This window comes from Typopeltis vanoorti, chromosome 21 (genome assembly GCF_054136105.1).
Source record: "Typopeltis vanoorti isolate ZY-2024b chromosome 21, IOZ_Tvanoo_1.0, whole genome shotgun sequence".
Taxonomy (NCBI): domain Eukaryota; kingdom Metazoa; phylum Arthropoda; class Arachnida; order Uropygi; family Thelyphonidae; genus Typopeltis; species Typopeltis vanoorti.
Genome location: NC_143569.1, coordinates 9,626,193 through 9,644,363, shown reverse-complemented (window position 1 = coordinate 9,644,363; position 18,171 = coordinate 9,626,193). Strand labels below are relative to the sequence as shown.

At 37.8% G+C, this 18,171-nt stretch overlaps 1 protein-coding gene across 3 annotated transcripts in view; it reads left to right on the top strand.

Annotated features, from left to right (window-relative positions):
• The window catches only part of LOC150094613 (diacylglycerol kinase theta-like), a 570,433-nt gene that overhangs the window by 507,208 nt on the left and 45,054 nt on the right, over window positions 1–18,171 (top strand). For all 3 annotated transcript variants that reach the window (XM_090411566.1, XM_090411564.1, XM_090411565.1), the window contains one exon: window positions 7,743–7,908. In XM_090411566.1, the coding sequence (XP_090267692.1) occupies window positions 7,743–7,908 (166 nt within the window). The remainder of the gene's footprint in view (window positions 1–7,742; window positions 7,909–18,171) is intronic.

Here is an 18,171-nt window from a genome sequence, read left to right as displayed (position 1 = left end):
ATCACTATGGGGAATGTCAAACATATCAATATAAACCGGACAGAGGAGGCAGCATTCTCTACTGTGGGAACTGAGTTTTTGGACTTTTTAAGGGATAACTCTCTTATGTCTTAGAAAAAACATGTGGTGGTGGAAACACGAGTTCCCTCCACCATACAATCCAAGAGTTTTGGATTTGGTCACAGCATCAGAGGATCTGATTGTGACTGAGAATTCATACTTGCCTCCAATTAGTGAGTGACCATGTAGTCCTGATTTGGAGGATGAATAGGATGTAGAGGTATCAAGGAAGAAGGAATTTATGTCAAATTATAAAGCAGGCAGCTATCACAGACTTATAAACTATCTTGCAGCAGTACAATGGATGAAAGCCTTTAAAGGAAGAGAGGTCTGTAGTGTATGGGAGACACTCGAGAAAAAAACTTTTGACTGATAGTACATATACCTCAAGTGAAGAGGATAAAGTGGTTTGGAATCAGATGGATGACAAGGGAAATTAAAGAGGAATTGCAGAATGAAAAAGTGATTATGGAAAGTTTATTAAGAGAGGGATAGAGAACAGTTACAGAAGGAATATAATACTCAGCTAGGAAGGTGACTAGTATAGTAAGAAGAGAAAAATTAGAATATGAGAGGAGATTAGCACTGCAATCCAAGGAGAATCTCATGGAGTTTTTTCACTGTGTGGCCAGTAGGAATGAAAATAATTGTGGACAGATTAACTTGCTGGAATTGATGGAACACTAATAATGTGATATTCTGTCACATTATTAGTGTTCCATCCGGTTAAAGCAAGTTTTATTCTTAGATGGATAAGGAGGAGGAGTGAAGTATTAGAAGTGGATGAAGAGGATATATTGAATACTGATCATGAGAGATGTGAGTAGAGCAGGGGAAATAAATGGAATTTCACCATGTGGTTAAAGGAATGTGGTGAGGAAAGGAACTAACCATACCGTTAATTGGCTGTTTAATGAAATTCTTGCAACAAGATAGTACAGTATGATAGTGATATTGAATAAGCGTTGTAGCAGAATGTAGGTATCTTAATTAGAGATCAGTTTGTATTTCTTCTTGGCTGTTAAGATTTTGGAAAAATTAGTGTGAGCTTATTTACAGAATTGGTCAGTGAGGCAATATTATTTATGCAGGCTGGTATGGATTTGTTAAGGGGCACTCTTTTTTTTTTTTTTTGCAAAGGCATTTGACAGGGTGCTGCATGACAAGTTATTTTTAAGCCGCAATATATAGGTTTGGAAATCAGGAGAGTGGATTCGTAATGGCTTTCTGATAGATATCAAAAAGTTGTATATGAGGGGACAGTAGCAGGGAGTGGGACGGTTACAAGTGGAGTTCAGTACTGGCATGATTACTGTTCATTGTTTACTTCAATGATATAGTTGCTGGACTGTAGTTAAATAATCGTTTGTTTGCAGATGATGTGAAGCTTGGAAGGATTAGTAGTAATAATGCTGATGTTTTGGCTCTTCAAGAGAATTTTAATATGCTGCAAAGGCAGGTAAACAAATGGGTGGTAGTTTAATGCAACTAAATATAAGGTTTTGAAATTTGGAATCCACAAACAGCACACTCCATACTCGCTTGGTGAAGTTATACTGAAAGACATGGAGGATGTGAGGGATCTTGGAGTGATAGTAGATAGAAATTTGAAGTTCAATGGACATATTGCAAAGGTTATGAAGACAACTTAGAGAATTGCTACAGTATTGAGTTGGACATTGACCACAAGAGATAAAAGAGTGGTGGTGTTCCATTGTATACAGCTTTGATCAGAACACATCTGGATTTCTGAATGCGTATTTAGTCAGTGGGATTTGAAGGAGATGAAACAGCTTTGAACAGGATGCAGAGGTGTATAATGAAAATGATATCAGGACTGTGCAATGTTGATTATGTGTATAGATGGAAGGTATGAAAACTATAGAATTTATTGGATAGAAAACAAAGAGATATGATTGAGACACTTAAGTTGTTGGAAGGTTATTATTGGATCGATACTGTGGAAGATTTTTCATATGGTGGAACAAGGACAAGAGGACTATCTCTGGATGTTGCAAAGAAGTAGCAGTAAGTAAGGGGGTAAGAAGTAAGTTTTTTTTACATGAAGAGTGATAGGATCATAAAATGCATTGTCTGAGAGGATATGAAAGTGCAAATGGTGGATGAGTTTAAGGAGTGGTATAATAACCTTTTGTAGTGTTGACCTCCCATTATGAGTCTTACTGATCAATGGAGGATCAGAAATAGTAATAATAATAATCCCACTCTCTTCATAAAAGGTTACTCTACACGTACACCGCTTCAACACATCTTCATCTCCTTATCTATCATTTCTATTACTAATATTTTAGCAAACTTGCTTTATATATTTACCTTTTCTTTCAGAGACTTTATGTTATTACAAAACTTGCCATAATTTATCTCGTGTTTACTTCCTCGTGAGCCATTCTTTTGTAATTTGTTTTTCCTTTCTTCTTTTTTAAATCCATTTTGTTCTGTACTGCTCCTTAATTATAATAAATTAATTACATGATTATACAAGTTCCACTCTCAATATGCAAATGAGATACTGTTATATAAACTTAATGTAATGGTAATGGTACTAATTATAATTTTCAGTGAGGATTTAACAATGAAATTAGGTATTTCTGATTAAATTTTCATTGTACACCAAATCAAATCTAACAGTTTAATTTTCTCTATTTACCTTAGAGAAAATTAAACTGTTAGATTTGATTTGAAAATATACATACAAGTAATCTGCCATTTATCTGTACTTCAGAACAATGAACCTTCATTTAACCAATGCTTAAATGTCAACTGACTTCAAGTACAGTACCGTGTAATTGATTTATCCAACAATTCAATTATTGGAATGGCAAATTGCCTTTGTGATGTGGTCAAATAAACAGAAGATTACTGTATATATAAGTTATGACATAATCTGTTCTTGTAGTTACAATTTAGAATCTAAAGTATAAAATTCAAATGTTTAAAAAAAAAGAAAAGAAAAAAAGTACTCCGAATTTTCTGCTGCATGTAAATTGTAACTTGCAATATGTGATATAATACATCAGTGTCCAAAAGCTAAGGACAAACTATATTTTTATCTGTATATAAAAAATTATCACGACTGCAGTTGAATGTGGACATAAATTTATTGCCAGCATACTAATAAATTATATTACACAAAAAAGTGTTAGAAATTTTATGCAACTTAAATTGCAATATGCTTAAGAAAGTTACAGATTTCTTAAGGACATAGTTAAGGAATTAATGTACAATGCTTACAGAAAACTATCAAAGAGATATTTCAGTATGGGATATGTCCACCCCGAACTATGATGCAACTCTCACAACCATACCACGCTTAGCACCAAGTAATTCAGGAGTTCTTGAGGCATACTGGCCCACTCCTCCTTCAGAGCATGGGTAAGGCCTTGTTTGTTTTCTGGAAGAGAATTTCGAGCAGCAATGCATCTCCCTGTTGCATCCCAAACATGTTCTATGGAGTTGAGATCTGGGGAGTGTGCTGGCCACTCAATTCAGTTAATATTCTCAGTCTCCAGAAGTATCTCCATTGCTTATGTATGATGTGGTGTGGCACTGTCATCCATAAAAATGAATTCTTCACCTACAGCACCATGGAATAATCAAACATACTGTTGAACTGTTGAAGAACTTTGTTACAATATTGTTCATCAGTCATAGTCCCTTTTTCCAGCACTTGTAGCTTGGTGCATCCATTAAGCATATTGCCTCTCCAGCACAACCATATCTATTCTTTTCAGGAACATTCTCATGGTAGTAAGCAGTACCACTTTTATGCCAGATTAAGTGTCATCTAGAATCAGAGGAAAGACTTGTCCAATTTTTATGGATATAACACCACTTAAAACGTGCTCTTTGATGAGCTGTGGATAAAAGGGATGCAGGCCTTCGGTCATATGATCCTACTTGTCATATACGTCTTATCGCAGTTTGTTGAGATATCCACATACCTGTGCTTGAATGGAGCTGACTTGAAGGCTGACCTACCATGATGCATCAATTACGCTTTGCTGTTATAACCAGAAATCTGTCTTCATGCTCCATTGCAGAACAAGGGTGACCTCTTAGCAAACGTCTGGAACTCATTCTAATTGTTTGAAATGCTGCTCAGAGCCTGGATACAAAGCTATGTGAAATTCAAAATGCTCTGGCAATGTCAATCATTCTGTGGCCTTCTTCAAGTTTTCCAATAATTCTTTCCCACATGAAATCATGTGGGAAAGAATTATAATAATAATTATTAATAATAATACGTTACTTATACGTTTTATGTGAATTAAATGAAATATACCAGCTACAATAGTATACTGCATACCTCCCATGGGTTTTCACTGGAAAGACATGAGCAGAATCGTATAAACCTGGATAATAAAACGGCTTCTAGTCCTGATGATATCAGAAACTTTGCTATTTTTACATCCTGTAATTTTTAGTTGGCATCCAGTTCATGGCACAAAAGCACTCATATTTTAGCCCATTCAAAATGAAGGTCATCAACAGCCAACTTCTCTTGACTTGGAGAACAATTACCAGTTGATGTGACCAATAGTATGGTTTCAGTCACTCAAGACCTATAACAAATCTTCTTGAAGACATTACAGTTGTGGTAAAGTCATAGTACCTCCAGGTGTAAATAGGGCAGCAAGAGATATGAGATTCTTGCTTGAGGCTGTACGAAAGAAGACACAGAAAGGATAGATAGTGAGTGTGTGAGGAAAGATAGTGAGTGATAATGTCCAGCTGAGCAGAAGAGCGGTGATATTAAATGGCATAATAGCGAGAATGTGTCAGAAGAGAGGATTAGAATATGTGGATGCTTGGAGTGCGTTTGAGAGCAGAGAGGAATTGTATGCGAGAGACCGCCTGCATTTGAATGAGGAAGGACGTAGGCATCTGGAGAGATTGCTGTTCTGAATGAGTCAGTTTGTCCCAGTGTGGATGGTAGCAGGGGTGGCCTCTTCTGGGAATGGGTACTTGGGAGAAGGGGGACGACATCAGGTAATGCTGAGCCCAGTGGAGTCTGGAGGGGATAATGCTGGGTATAGAAACAGTGGCATTTTTATGCTTTATACCAATGCCAAGAGTATTCAGAATAAGAGAGAGTAATTGGTGGCACCGATAGCATCAGCCTGGCCAAAGATTATTGGGATCACAGAGACGTGGTTGACAGAAGAGGATATTATTACAGGAATAGAAGTTGCTAGGTACAGCATTTTTCGTCAGGATAGGAAGGGGAAGCGTGGTGGTGGAGTACTGCTTATGTTAAGTGACGACCTATGTCCTCTAAGAGTGGAGGCTTTCGAAGGCTGTGACACTAATGATTTTGAAAGCATATGGTGTGAGGTGGAGGTGGGCAAGACAAGGATTTTAGTGGGTTGTTGCTACAGACCAAGGAGCACAGAGGGGTGGGGACCAGGAGATGTTGAGACAGTTGAGCATGGCAAGTGCAAGAAGAATGATTGTTATGGGAGATTTTAACTACAGCAGTATAAATTGGGGAGAGGAAGATTCATGTAGCAATAAGGGAATGAAATTTCTAGAATTCTTGAGGGACAAATGTCTTAGGCAACAAGCGGTTCAAGAGTTTTGGATTTGGTTATAGCATCAGAATAGTTGATAATAACTGAGATGACATCTCTCCCACCAGTTGGAGAGAGTGACCATATGGTTTTGACTTGGAAAATGAATAGACATGCAGGAGTATCAAAGAGACAGGAAGGTATGTGGAATTATAAAACAAGAGATTATAATAGTCTTAGACGTCAACTTGATGAAGTTTATTGGAGGGAGGAATTGGAAGACCGGGATATCATTAGTGCTTGGGAAATTGTGAAGGAATATTTGTTAGCAGCATTGGGAAGCTGTATTCCACGAGTGAAGAAGAGGACACAATTTGGAGTAAAGTGGATGACAAACAATATTAAACAGGAACTTCATGCAAAAAACAGGCTAGGAGGTTAGAGGTGCAGGAGGAGAGTGTGTTCCATATACTGAGTACTCTGGATGTTAGTAAAGCTGTGAGACTGGATGGTATTTCACCACGAGTTTTGAGATAATGTGCTAAGGAACTGACAGTGCCCATGGAATGGAAGGAAGGTAAGATAGTGTCATTGCATAAGGGCGGTAACAGACTGGGAAGTATCCAATTATAGACCAGTTTGTGTGTCATCAGTAGTTAAAGATCTTGGAGAGAGTAGTGAGAGTCCATATACAGCATTGGGCAGATAAGGGTAATGTTATCAGTAAGAGTCAACATGGATTTGTGAAGAGGTGCTCTTGTTTTAACAATATGCTAGCCTTTTATGATAAAGTTACAAGCGCAGTAGATGAGAGAAAGGCATATACTTCCATTTCCTAGACATAGCAAAGGCATTTGACAGGGTGCCACATGATAAGCTGATATTCAAGTTGCAGCCCATGGGTCTGGATGTCAGATTGGTCAACTGGATTCAGGATTGGCTGTCCAATAGGTATCAGAGAGTTGTGTATGGTGGAGCAATATCAAAGAGGCAGAAGGTTACAAGTGGGGTTCCACAGAGCTCAGTACTGGAACCTATATTGTTTAACCTTTATATCAATGACATTGTCCGTGGATTGGAAGGGGATATTCGGTTGTTTGCAGATGATACGAAGCTGGGAAGGGTTATGAGTAATAGTGCAGATGTGGTAGCCCTGCAAGAGGATTTGAATAAGCTAAATAGATGGGCAAATAAATGGGGAGGTGTCAGTTTAATGCAGCAAAATGTAAGGTCTTGAGGTTTGGGACACATCGATGGGACGCTGCATACTCTATGGGAGGAGTTAAACCGGAGGAAGTAGGAGAGACGAGATCTGGGTTTGATGATTGATAGAAACCTGAAATTTATGGGACATATTGCAAAGGTAGTGAAGGTAACACAGCGGATTGCTGCAATTATGAGAAGGACACTGACCTGCAGAGATAAAAGGGTTATCATTCTGTTGTATAAGTCTCTGATCAGACCACACTTAGACTATTGTTCTCAGATCTGGTTCCCAGGATTTGAAGGGGATAAATTAACTGTGGAAAGGGAACAAAGGTGGACAACAAAGATGGTGTCAGGACTGTACAATGATAGTTATGAGGATCGGCTGAGGGAGTGTGGACTGCAGAGTTTGGTGGATAGAAGGAGGAGGGGTGATATGATTGTGACTTTTAAACTGTTGAGAGGTGGTTACAGGGTTGACACTGGAGAGTTCTTTTGCTTGAACAGCATTAAGGAGTCATGACAATGTGCCATCCCTGGAAGGTGCGAAGGGAAACTGTGAGGAAGAGGGTGAAAAGTGGTTTCTTTGCATGTAGGGTGTTGAACCATGGAATGCATTGCCCGATTGAATGGTGAGAGCGAGAACGGTCAGTGCATTTAAGGAGTGGTATGATAGACTTTGTGTTTCCTAGGAGGTACCTCCCTCGATGAGTCTTTTGACTCCATGGACGCCTGAATAATAATAATAATAATATATAACATCCCATGGAAATGTTTGAAGAAACTTATGCTGTTGCACTTAACACTGCTAAGACATTTGATAGAGTCTAGCACAGAGAGCTACTCAACAGCTTGCCATCTGTCTCCATTTTTTTTTTTACAAAATTCATTTTTAATAAAATGTAAATTTTTTGATTATATTTTTGATTTACAAATTCATTACAGCTGGGGATCAGGTGCAAATCCATGGGGTCCTGAAAAGGAAGATCAGTTTTCGAAGCCTAATCACTATGATGGCATGTTGGAAATAGTTGGAGTGACTGGAGTTGTACATATGGGCCAGATTCAGAGTGGATTGAGAAGTGCTATCCGTATTGCCCAAGGAGGGCATGTAAGTATTAGTGTTGTTTGTACAATTAAGACTTTTTTGTGGTTTTTTTTTAAATATTATCATTGGCAATCAAGACATATGTACATATATATATATATATTTTAAAAATAGAGATTTAATGACTTTAAACCGAGATAAAATATTAAGTTTTAATGAGAATGATACAACTAGTTGTATCGTTCATCTTAACAACCTAATATAAAATTCACTGCTGAACTAGAACGACATAACTGCCTTCTGTTCCTGGATGTAATTCTTACATGATGCTCTGATAGATTTAAAATCTCTATATACAGAAAACCCACTCATACTAATAGATATCTGCACTGTCAATCTCATCATTTTCCACCACAAAAGCTTGGAACTATTTTTACCTTAGGACACAGAGCAAGATCTCTTTTAAATGAAACAGATGAACTCCAAAAAGAAATTAATCACCTTTCTCTTATTTTTAAACAAAAAGGATATTCTGAAAAAACGATTAAGAAATTTCTTCTGGATCCTCCTAGGCTATAAAAACTACCATTTTTAAAGGTAGCATCTCCATCCCATACATTAGTTCAGTCTCCAATAAGTTGGCTAAAGTCCTTAAAAATACAACATCAGGACGTTTTTCATTACTCTTCCTAAAATCCGTTCTCTTATAAGCCATCCGAAGCCTATTCATCACAACCTAAAATATCCAGGTGTATATAAATTATGGTGCGATTGTAATATTCCTTATTTTGGACAGACTAATAAATCTATTGAACTACGTATAGAGGAACATAAGAGAGACATCTCCTATAGAAGATCACATGCAACTGCATTATCCAGTCATGTTCTTTTCTCAAACAATCCTCACGATGATATCCAAAGTCACTCAGTTTGCTGGGATAGATCTGAAAACATTTTTTGCTGCAGTGATGAGTTTGAAAGGAAAATTGTGGAATCCAGGGAAATCCTCCTTAATCCTGAACATTTAAACAACAATTTGAGTTACAACATCCCTGATAGCCATACTGCAGTTGTTCAATACTGGCGTTTACGAGCGCCTACAAGCACACACGCAATAAACAATAGCACGTTGGATAGAACAACTTGAAAAAATACGTTTTTTATATGTCAATAATGTATTGCTTTTTTACCTGTGATTTTCAGTTTTTTTAGAAACTTCAATTTTTATTATTATTTTCTACCTTTAGTGGATACCTGATAAAGGCTGTAAAAAGCTGAAACTAGTTGTATCATTCTCATTAAAACTTAATATTTTTTCTCATTTTAAAGTCATTAAATCTCTATTTTTAAAATGTATCATTACAACCGAGTCGAAGCTCATAATTATATATATATATATATATATATATATCTCAGGGGTGAATATTCCAGGTGTGCTAGGTGTGTGGTGCACATCCACAGAAAGCAATATCACTGATATTAGATTTTTGCATTTATTTGTGTTATAAACTCTCGTAATTGTTTCCTTGCTTCATGTGATTAATAAATTAAACACAATATACTAATGCTTCATGAATAGAACACTTTTTGATGTATAAACATTGCCTCACATTTGCATTAATAGCCCTGGTGTGTGTGTGTGTGTGTGTGTGTGTGTGTGTGTGTGTGTGTGTGTGTGTGTGTGTGTGTGTGTGCACTCACAAATACATACACCTTTGAGCCCTTTGAACAGACGTACAGATGGTGCAGCAGGTCACATCCTTAGAATTCTGGTGGTTTTAAACTGCCCAGCAGGTGAGGCAGGGTGAGCACTGAGACAATAACACCCAAAAATCAGTAGCTGTGATCGGTTACTGTGTCTGATGCATTCATGCAGCATTGTCTATGGGAGCAGAGAGTTTTTCCATTAAGTGTGTCATTCGAGTTATCTCTGATTACACTAATCATTTTAAATATAGTACACAGTTGTTAAATATCTGTTTGCTGTATTTAGGGATAAACAAAGCTAATTGTTTTTCTTGCTTGTGCAGTATAGTATCTGTTGAGGTTAGAAAGTTTTTTAACAGTATAGGGACATTTTTATTCTAAATTAATAGCTTAAGGAAATTACAACGTACAATAGAATATACATTCAAATAACTTTTAATACACTTCAATATTTCGGCAATGTCACATTGCCATTATCACAGGAACTTAAATACAAGACACGTGCATGCCAGCACAACACACTATAAATGAGGAACGAAGCAGAAAGTTATTCTTTCTCCTAAAAGTCCTGATGGTGCCCCCCTAGCAGGCACTGTTGGTATTCTTGGCCGATTGGGCTGAAGATCTTCTGATGTAGGTTTCCCAAATTTGGGGCAGAGTCATGCAACCATATTTGTTGAGGTTTGGATTGATTCTTAGGGCTGAGGTTGATTCCATGAATAGCCTTTTGTATTTGAATTTACTACGGTGTATTATCGTGGCTTTCTTCCACTGTATTCTATGGCAGGTATCCAGTGCATGGTCTGCAAGACCAGAGTGGCTGTATTGGTGAAAATGGATGTAGTCCATTTTCATTGCCAAAATTGCAAAATAAAGGATGCCAAAAATTGGCATCCTTTATCTGCTCTGCTAAAGACCAACCTCCCCCCCCCCCCCCAGACCTACCTGGTGCATACCAAGTCCCTTGCAGTTGTAAACTGTTCTACTTTGTCCAAACAGGCAGAACAGCTAATATCAGAACACAAGGACTACATCCGTTTTCACCAATACAGCCACTCTGGTCTTGCAGACTATGCACTGGATACCCGCCATAGAATACAGTGGAAGAAAGCCACAATAATACACTGTAGTAAATTCAAATATGAAAGGCTATTCATGGAATCAGCCTCATCCCTAAGAAACAATCCGAACCTCAACAAATTTGGTTGCATGAGACTGCCCCCAAATTTCAGAAACCTACATCAGAAGACCTTCAGCCCAATCATCAAGAATACCAACATTGCCCACTAGGGGGCACCATCAGGACTTTTAGGAGAAAGAATAGCTTCCTGCTTCGTTCCTCATTTACTGTGTGTTGTGCTTGCGTGCATGTGTCTTGTATTTAAGTTCCTGTGATAATGGTGACGTTGCCAAAATATTGGAAGTGTATTAAAATTTATGTTAATGTATATTCTATTGTACGTTGTAATTTCCTTAAGCTATTTTGTAAGAATTATAACTAATGTCTAAGCCTTTCCACGAGAATTTTTATTCTAATCTTCGGAAACAACAGACATTTACCTTGATTACCTTGATGGACCTGTGGTTTCAGTCAGGATTTCTCCATGACTGCAGGTCGTAAAGAGTCCAGCTATTCCTCTCTTGGACTTTTCTTCTCTATTTTCTTCCAACTTTCTTAATCATTGGGTCTTCCCGCCTTAAGGCTGGTCTTCCAGGTTTCCTTTTGGTATCTCTCGGATACCAGTTTGTAACTCTGACTGTCCATCTGTTGTCTCTCATTCTGGCGAGCTGTCCTGCCCATCTTCTTTTGCTGTTGTAGATTGTTTTTATTATATCTGTGAGTCCAGACTTCTTCCTGATTTCTGTGTATCTTACGGGGTCTATTTTGTTTATATTGCATACACACAGTAAAAATGTATCTATTCCTGAATAAAAATGAATACTTTTGTGTATTATAAGAAGTTGTTGATCTACAACAAAATATTGAATGTTGACAAGAGGTTCAAGAGTTTTGGATTTGGTTATAGCATCAGAATAGTTGATAATAACTGAGATGACATCTCTCCACCAGTTGGAGAAAGTGACCATATGGTTTTGACTTGGAAAATGAATAGACATGCAGGAGTATCAAAGAGACAGGAACGTATGGAGAATTATAAAACAGGTGATTATAATAGTCTTAGACATCAACTTGCGGAAGTTTCGTGGAAGGAGAAATTGGAAGGCTGGGATATCATTAGTGCTTGGGAAATTGTGAAGGAATATTTGTTAGCAGCAATGGTAAGCTGTATTCCACGAATGAAGAAGAGGACACGATTTGGAGTAAAGTGGATGACAAACAATATTAAACAGGACCTGCATGCAAAAAAAAAGAGGCTATGGAAGAGATATAAGGAGACAGGTGAAGAGAAGATAAATGAAGAATATAAGACACAGGACAGGAGAGTGACTAGCATGGTAAGGAAGGCGAAACTGGAATATGAGAAAAGATTAGTCCTTAAGATCCAAAAAAAATCCTAGGGAATTTTTTAGCTATGTGCCCAGTAGGAGGAGAAACGACTGTGGAAGAATGACATTGTGGGATAAAAATGGGAATAGAGTGACTGATGCAGAGGACACAGTGGAATTGTTCAATGAACACTTTATTAGAGTATTTCATCCTGGAGGAGTCAATTTGAATACTAGAGGGATAGGGCAGGTTTGAGGTTTAGAGGTGCAGGAGGAGAGTGTGTTCCACATACTGAGTACTCTGGATGTTAATAAACCTATGGGACTGGATGGTATTTCACCATGAGTTTTGAGAGAATATGCTAAGGAGCTGACAGGGCCTTTGACCTGGCTTTTCAATAAAAGTCTGGCTGCGGGAAAGGTGCCCATGGAATGGAAGGAAGATAAGATAGTGCCATTGCATAAGGGCAGTAGCAGACTGGAATTATATGCCAGTTTGTGTGTCATCAGTAGTTAGTAAGATCTTCGAGAAAGTAGTGAGGGACCGTATATACAGCATTGGACAGATGAGGGTAATGTTATCTGTGAGAGTCAGCATGGATTTGTGAAGGGGTGCTCTTGTTTTAGCAATATGCTAGCCTTTTATGATAAAGTTACAAGAGCATTAGATGAGGGAAAGGCATATACTTCCATTTCCTAGACATAGCAAAGGCATTTGACAGGGTGCCACATGATAAGCTGATATTGAAGTTGCAGCACATGAGTCTGGATGTCAGATTGGTCAACTGGATTTAGGATTGCCTGTCCAATAGGTATCAGAGAGTTGTGTATGGTGGAGCAATATCAAAGAGACACAGAAGGTTACAAGTAGGGTTCCACAGGGCTCAGTACTGGGACCTATATTGTTTAACCTTTATATCAATGACATTGTCCATGGATTGAAAGCAGATATTCAGTTGTTTGCTGATGATGCGAAGCTGGGAAAGGTTATTAGTAATAGTGCAGATGTGGTAGCCCTGCAAGAGGATTTGAATAAGCTAGATAGATGAGCAAATGAATGGGGGTGCCGGTTTAATGCAGCAAAATGTAAGGTCTTGAGGTTTGGGACACATCGATGGGACACTGCATACTCTATGGGAGGAGTTAAACTGGAGGAAGTAGGGGAGGCAAGAGTTCTTGGGTTGATGATTGATAGAAACCTGAAATTTAGGGGACATATTGCAAAGGTAGTGAAGGTAATGCAGAAGATTGCTGCAATAATGAGAAGGACACTGACCTGCAGAGATAAAATGGTTATCATTCTGTTGTATAAGACTCTGATCAGACCATACTTAGACTATTATTCTCAGATCTGGTTCCCAGGATTTGAAGGGGATAAATTAACTGTGGAAAGGGTACAAAGGTGGATAACAAAGATGGTGTCAGTACTGTACAATGTTAGTTATGAGAATCGGCTGAGGGAATGTGGACTGCAGAGTTTGGTGGATAGAAGGAGGAGAGGTGATATGATTGAGACTTTTAAGCTGTTGAAAGGTGGTTACAGGGTTGGCACAGGGGAGTTCTTTAGCTTGGTTGAACAGCATTAAGGAGTCATGACAATGTGCCATCCCTGGAAGGTGCGAAAGGAAACTGTGAGGAAGAGGGTGAAAAGTGGTTTCTTTGCATGTAGGGTGTTGAACCATGGAATGCATTGCCCGATTGAGTGGTGAGAGCGAGAACGGTCAGGGCATTTAAGGAGTGGTATGATAGACTTTGTGTTTTCTAGGAGGGACCTCCCTCGATGAGTCTCGATAGACTTGTGTTTCTTAGAAAGGGCCTCGCATGGTGAGTCTTTTGACTCCATGAGGGCTTGAATAATAATACTAATAATACTAATTGTTGTTTCTATCCTGGCTTTCTATTTATTTTTCTTATAAACATTTATTGATTCATATGGACGTCCTGTCTTCTTATATATAGCTGAAATGATCATTCTGGGTGCTGTCTGCATGTGTGTAGTAAAGTCTTATCAAGCAAAACTTTTATTTCTGCTATTAGTAATATCACCCATCTTTAGTTCTGTTTCGTAGCTTGCCTCTGTGTCTGCTGCTGGACACTTGGCTTCCTTGCCTCTACCTGTAGTCTGCAAAAAGTAAAAATACGCTTGGAGACAGAAAATTGATCTATCACACAGTTTTTTTTTTAACTGTGTGAAATATAACTAATCAGATTAAAAAGAAACCCATAGAATTACTTAAATCAGTCACTTCTTGGCCCTCAGAGACATTTAAAAAACTGCTTCTGCATGTTTGCTCCCCTGAGAATTCAGGGTCTGCCTACAATTCATAAGGAGAATGTACCACTTGAACTTATAGTTAAAGATATCGAGAGCCCGAATATAACCTATCCAAGACACTAGCATCAACAGTCAAGGAGTTGGGGGATTAATCCCCCTCCTATATAAAAAACACAGAACACTTTATAAATGAAATTAAACACATCATACTTGATAAAAGTGACTTATTAGTTAGTTTTGATGTGTCTGCCCTTTTCCAAATGTCCCAATCAATGACACAATTCTTCTTTTACAGGATAAATTTCCACCCAGTATCATGGTTTCAATATCACTATTGAAATTGAAAGTCAGAACACGCTTCCACTTCTGGATACCCTTGTCAACACATCTTCCTTCCAGCAGTCTTTCCTTCACTGTTTACAATAAGCCTACACATACTGGTCAGTATATACACATACACTCTAACCAACATCCAACACAAAAACTAAGTGTCGTTAACACACTAAAAAATAGGACTTTAAAGATTTGCCTCCAATGAGCAAGCACTTAAGCATGAATCAAAAATTATCAGCAGTATGTTCCTAACAATGGCTATAGCAAAAATACTTCAACAAAATTCTTTACAAGATAATAAAAATACCTAAGAATAAAAATAAACTAGATTACAATAAAATTATAGCTAGCCATTCTATGCATTAAAGGGATACTAGTTAAAATAAACAGAATGCTACTGAAATACAATCCTAATGCTGCCTTTGAACCAGCTACAAAATTAAAGAACTTATTCTGCCCTTCCTCCTCTGACCTACCCTGGAGTATACCACATTCAATGCACCTGTAACCTGCCTTATGTAGGTGAAACTGGATACACAATTTATTTTTGGATGAAATTAAATTAATTAATTTTTTAATTAAAAAAAGTAATTTTTATGAAACCCAGGTAATGTTACTAATAATGGTGCTATATTAATATTAGGGTTATGCAATAAATATAGAATGAAATATACAAATATTGTTGGGGTGGGGGGGAAGTAAGAGTTTGAAAACATTAACTAAACACTGGCTGAGTAGAGATAGGAAAATTAGAATTCTTTGGTGGACACCATGAGTCCATGAGTAGAAACCTGATAGTTAGTAATTTTACATGTGCTCTAAGATAAAAAAAACAGAAGTAGGAAAGCTAAGCTATGTATAAAAGTAGCTAAACAAAAGTCATGGGAAGATTTTAGAAAGAATATAGCAACTAAAATGAAATGTACATTCCTTCATTACTAAAGAAGCTTAGTAATGGAGGAAAGTGTACAGTGAAACGAATCAAGCATCAGAAAAGTGATATAAAATTGAAGAAAAGAATATTTTGTATATCTTCAATACTTGCTTTTCAGTGTATGAAATTATTATTAACATCAGACTTCCATGCATTCAAGACACTCATCATAAGAAGTCACACACACACACACACACACACACACACACACACACACACACACACACACACACACACACACACACACACACAAAACCACATGATTTTAATGCATTCACTGTTTTTACATTCACCAAACTTTCAGGCAGTGCATTTCAAACACCTACCATTTTTCATGCAAAAAAAAAAAAAATTGCTCACATCCTACTTATGCAGTTCCAAGGGTTAGCTTCGTTTTCTTCTACCTCCCTCTCTCCATCCATTGTGTGAAAAAATTTCCTAATTCTGTCCTCATACACAACATTCCAGAAACCCAAAACCACCTTAATTGATCATCTCTGAACCATTGACAACTTCTCTTCATCCTTTTGGATTTGAAGAACGTTATAAGAAGAATAAGGAGAAAAAGAAATGGCTTGAGTTAAGCATGGAGAAGTAACATCAAATAAGTGGTATCAGTGGAATTAGCTATAGATCCAGGAATAAGCTGCTGTGTTTATATACAAATGCTAGAAGTGTAAGAAACAAGGCAAATGAAATGATTGCATTCATTGAGTCTGTCCACCCAAAAATTGTTGGAATAAGTGACATGTGGTTGGATGAGGACAACATCCTGACAGGAATAGAGATGGAAGGGTATGATGTGTTTCATGAGGATAGAAAGGGCAAAAAGGGAAGGGGAGTGCTATTGATGATAGAGAAAGAGTTCTCCATACAAAGTAGAGATGCAAGAGGGAATAGTGGCAGTGATTTTGAGGCAGTATGGTGTGAGATAGAGGTGAATAGAATGAAATACTTGGTTGGATGTTGTTATAGACCTGGTAATTGGGATGGTAGTGACTATGAAATGTATTATCAAATTAGGCAAGCAAATAAGAAAAGAAAAGTATGTAACAGAGGGCACACAAGGATAGAGTCTTGGATTTGATCATCTCATCAGAGGATGTAATTATAAATTAGGTGATTTATAATTACATAATCAAATCACCCTCCTGTTGGTGAGAGAATGACCATGAAGTGGTTGCTAGCAGTGTGAGGACCTCTGCAAGAAAAGAGTATATTTGGAACTATAAGGCTAGTGATTATGAGGAACTCAGGAGACAGATTTCAGGTGTAACATGGAATGAAGAGTTAGCTGGAAAAGAGATTAGTGCAGCTTCGGGGATATTCAAGAACTATTAGTAGAAGCAAAATCTGGATGTATTCCAAGGGTCAGAAGGTTAAATAAGGTAGGTGTGAAATGGATGAATAAAGAGATTAAGCATGCGATACAGAGAAAAAGAGCATTATGGAGGCAGCATAGGAGAAGTGGAAAACCAATTCCATGATGACTACAAAGACCAGGCAAGGCAGGTGACTTGGTTGGTGAGGATAGCTAAAGAGTTAGCATCAGCAGTTAGCTAATGAAGCCAAAATTAATCCTAAGGAGTTTTTTCAACATGTAGCCAGCAAAAGAAAGAATGATTATGGAAGGATGACATTGATTGGAGAAAATGGTATAATGACAAATGCTGCGAAAAATATCATGGAGATACTTAATGAGCAGTTCATAAAGGTCTTTCATTCTTGTGAATGTGACTTCATGGAGTGAGAGCAGTTGAGGATGGGGAGGAGAGACTGACTGTAAGTGAGCAAGAGGTGTATGGGGAATTGAGCACACTTGATGTTAATAAGGCTGTCGGACTTGATAATATGTAACAACGTATTCTGAAGGAATGTGCCAGGGAGTTGGCATCTGCATTGACATATTTTTTTAATATGAGTCTTGCACTGGGTCGAGTTCCAAAAGAGTGGAAGGAGGGCAAGATTGTGCTGCTTCATAAGGGAGGTGATAGAAATCAAGCATCAAATTATAGAGCTATCTGTGTGTCAGGTGTCAAGTTGTTGGAGAAGCTGGTGAGAACTAGGACCCAGAATTGGGTCGACAACAATGGTATTATCTTTGATGGACAGTATGGATTGGCCAAAGGGAGGTAATGCTTTAGTAATCTACTTATTACAATAAGGTGATTGCTTCCTTGTACAGAGGCGAGGGATACACAGCAGTATATTTAGATTTTGCAAAGGCTTTTGATAGATTACTGCATGCTAGGTTGATAGTCAAACTAGAGCGGATTTGGTTGGATATTAGATTAGTGCATTGAATCGGAGACTGGCTATCTGATCAGCAAGTTGTGTATGGGGGAGCAATATCCCAGAAGAAGAAGAAAGTCACTAGCGGTGTGCCTCATGGGTCTGTTTTAAGGTCATTGCTGTTTAACCTCTATGTTAATGGATATTGGCAAAGTTTGGATGGAGATATTCAGTTGTTTGCAGATGATATAAGTTGAGACAAACTATGAAGATTAGAGAAGGTATTGTGGCCTTACAAGAAGACTTGAATAAATTGAGTTAATGGGCACAGTAATGGAGATGTAAGTTCAGTGTTGCAAAATGTAAGGTTTTAAAATTTGGGAAACAAAGATGGGAT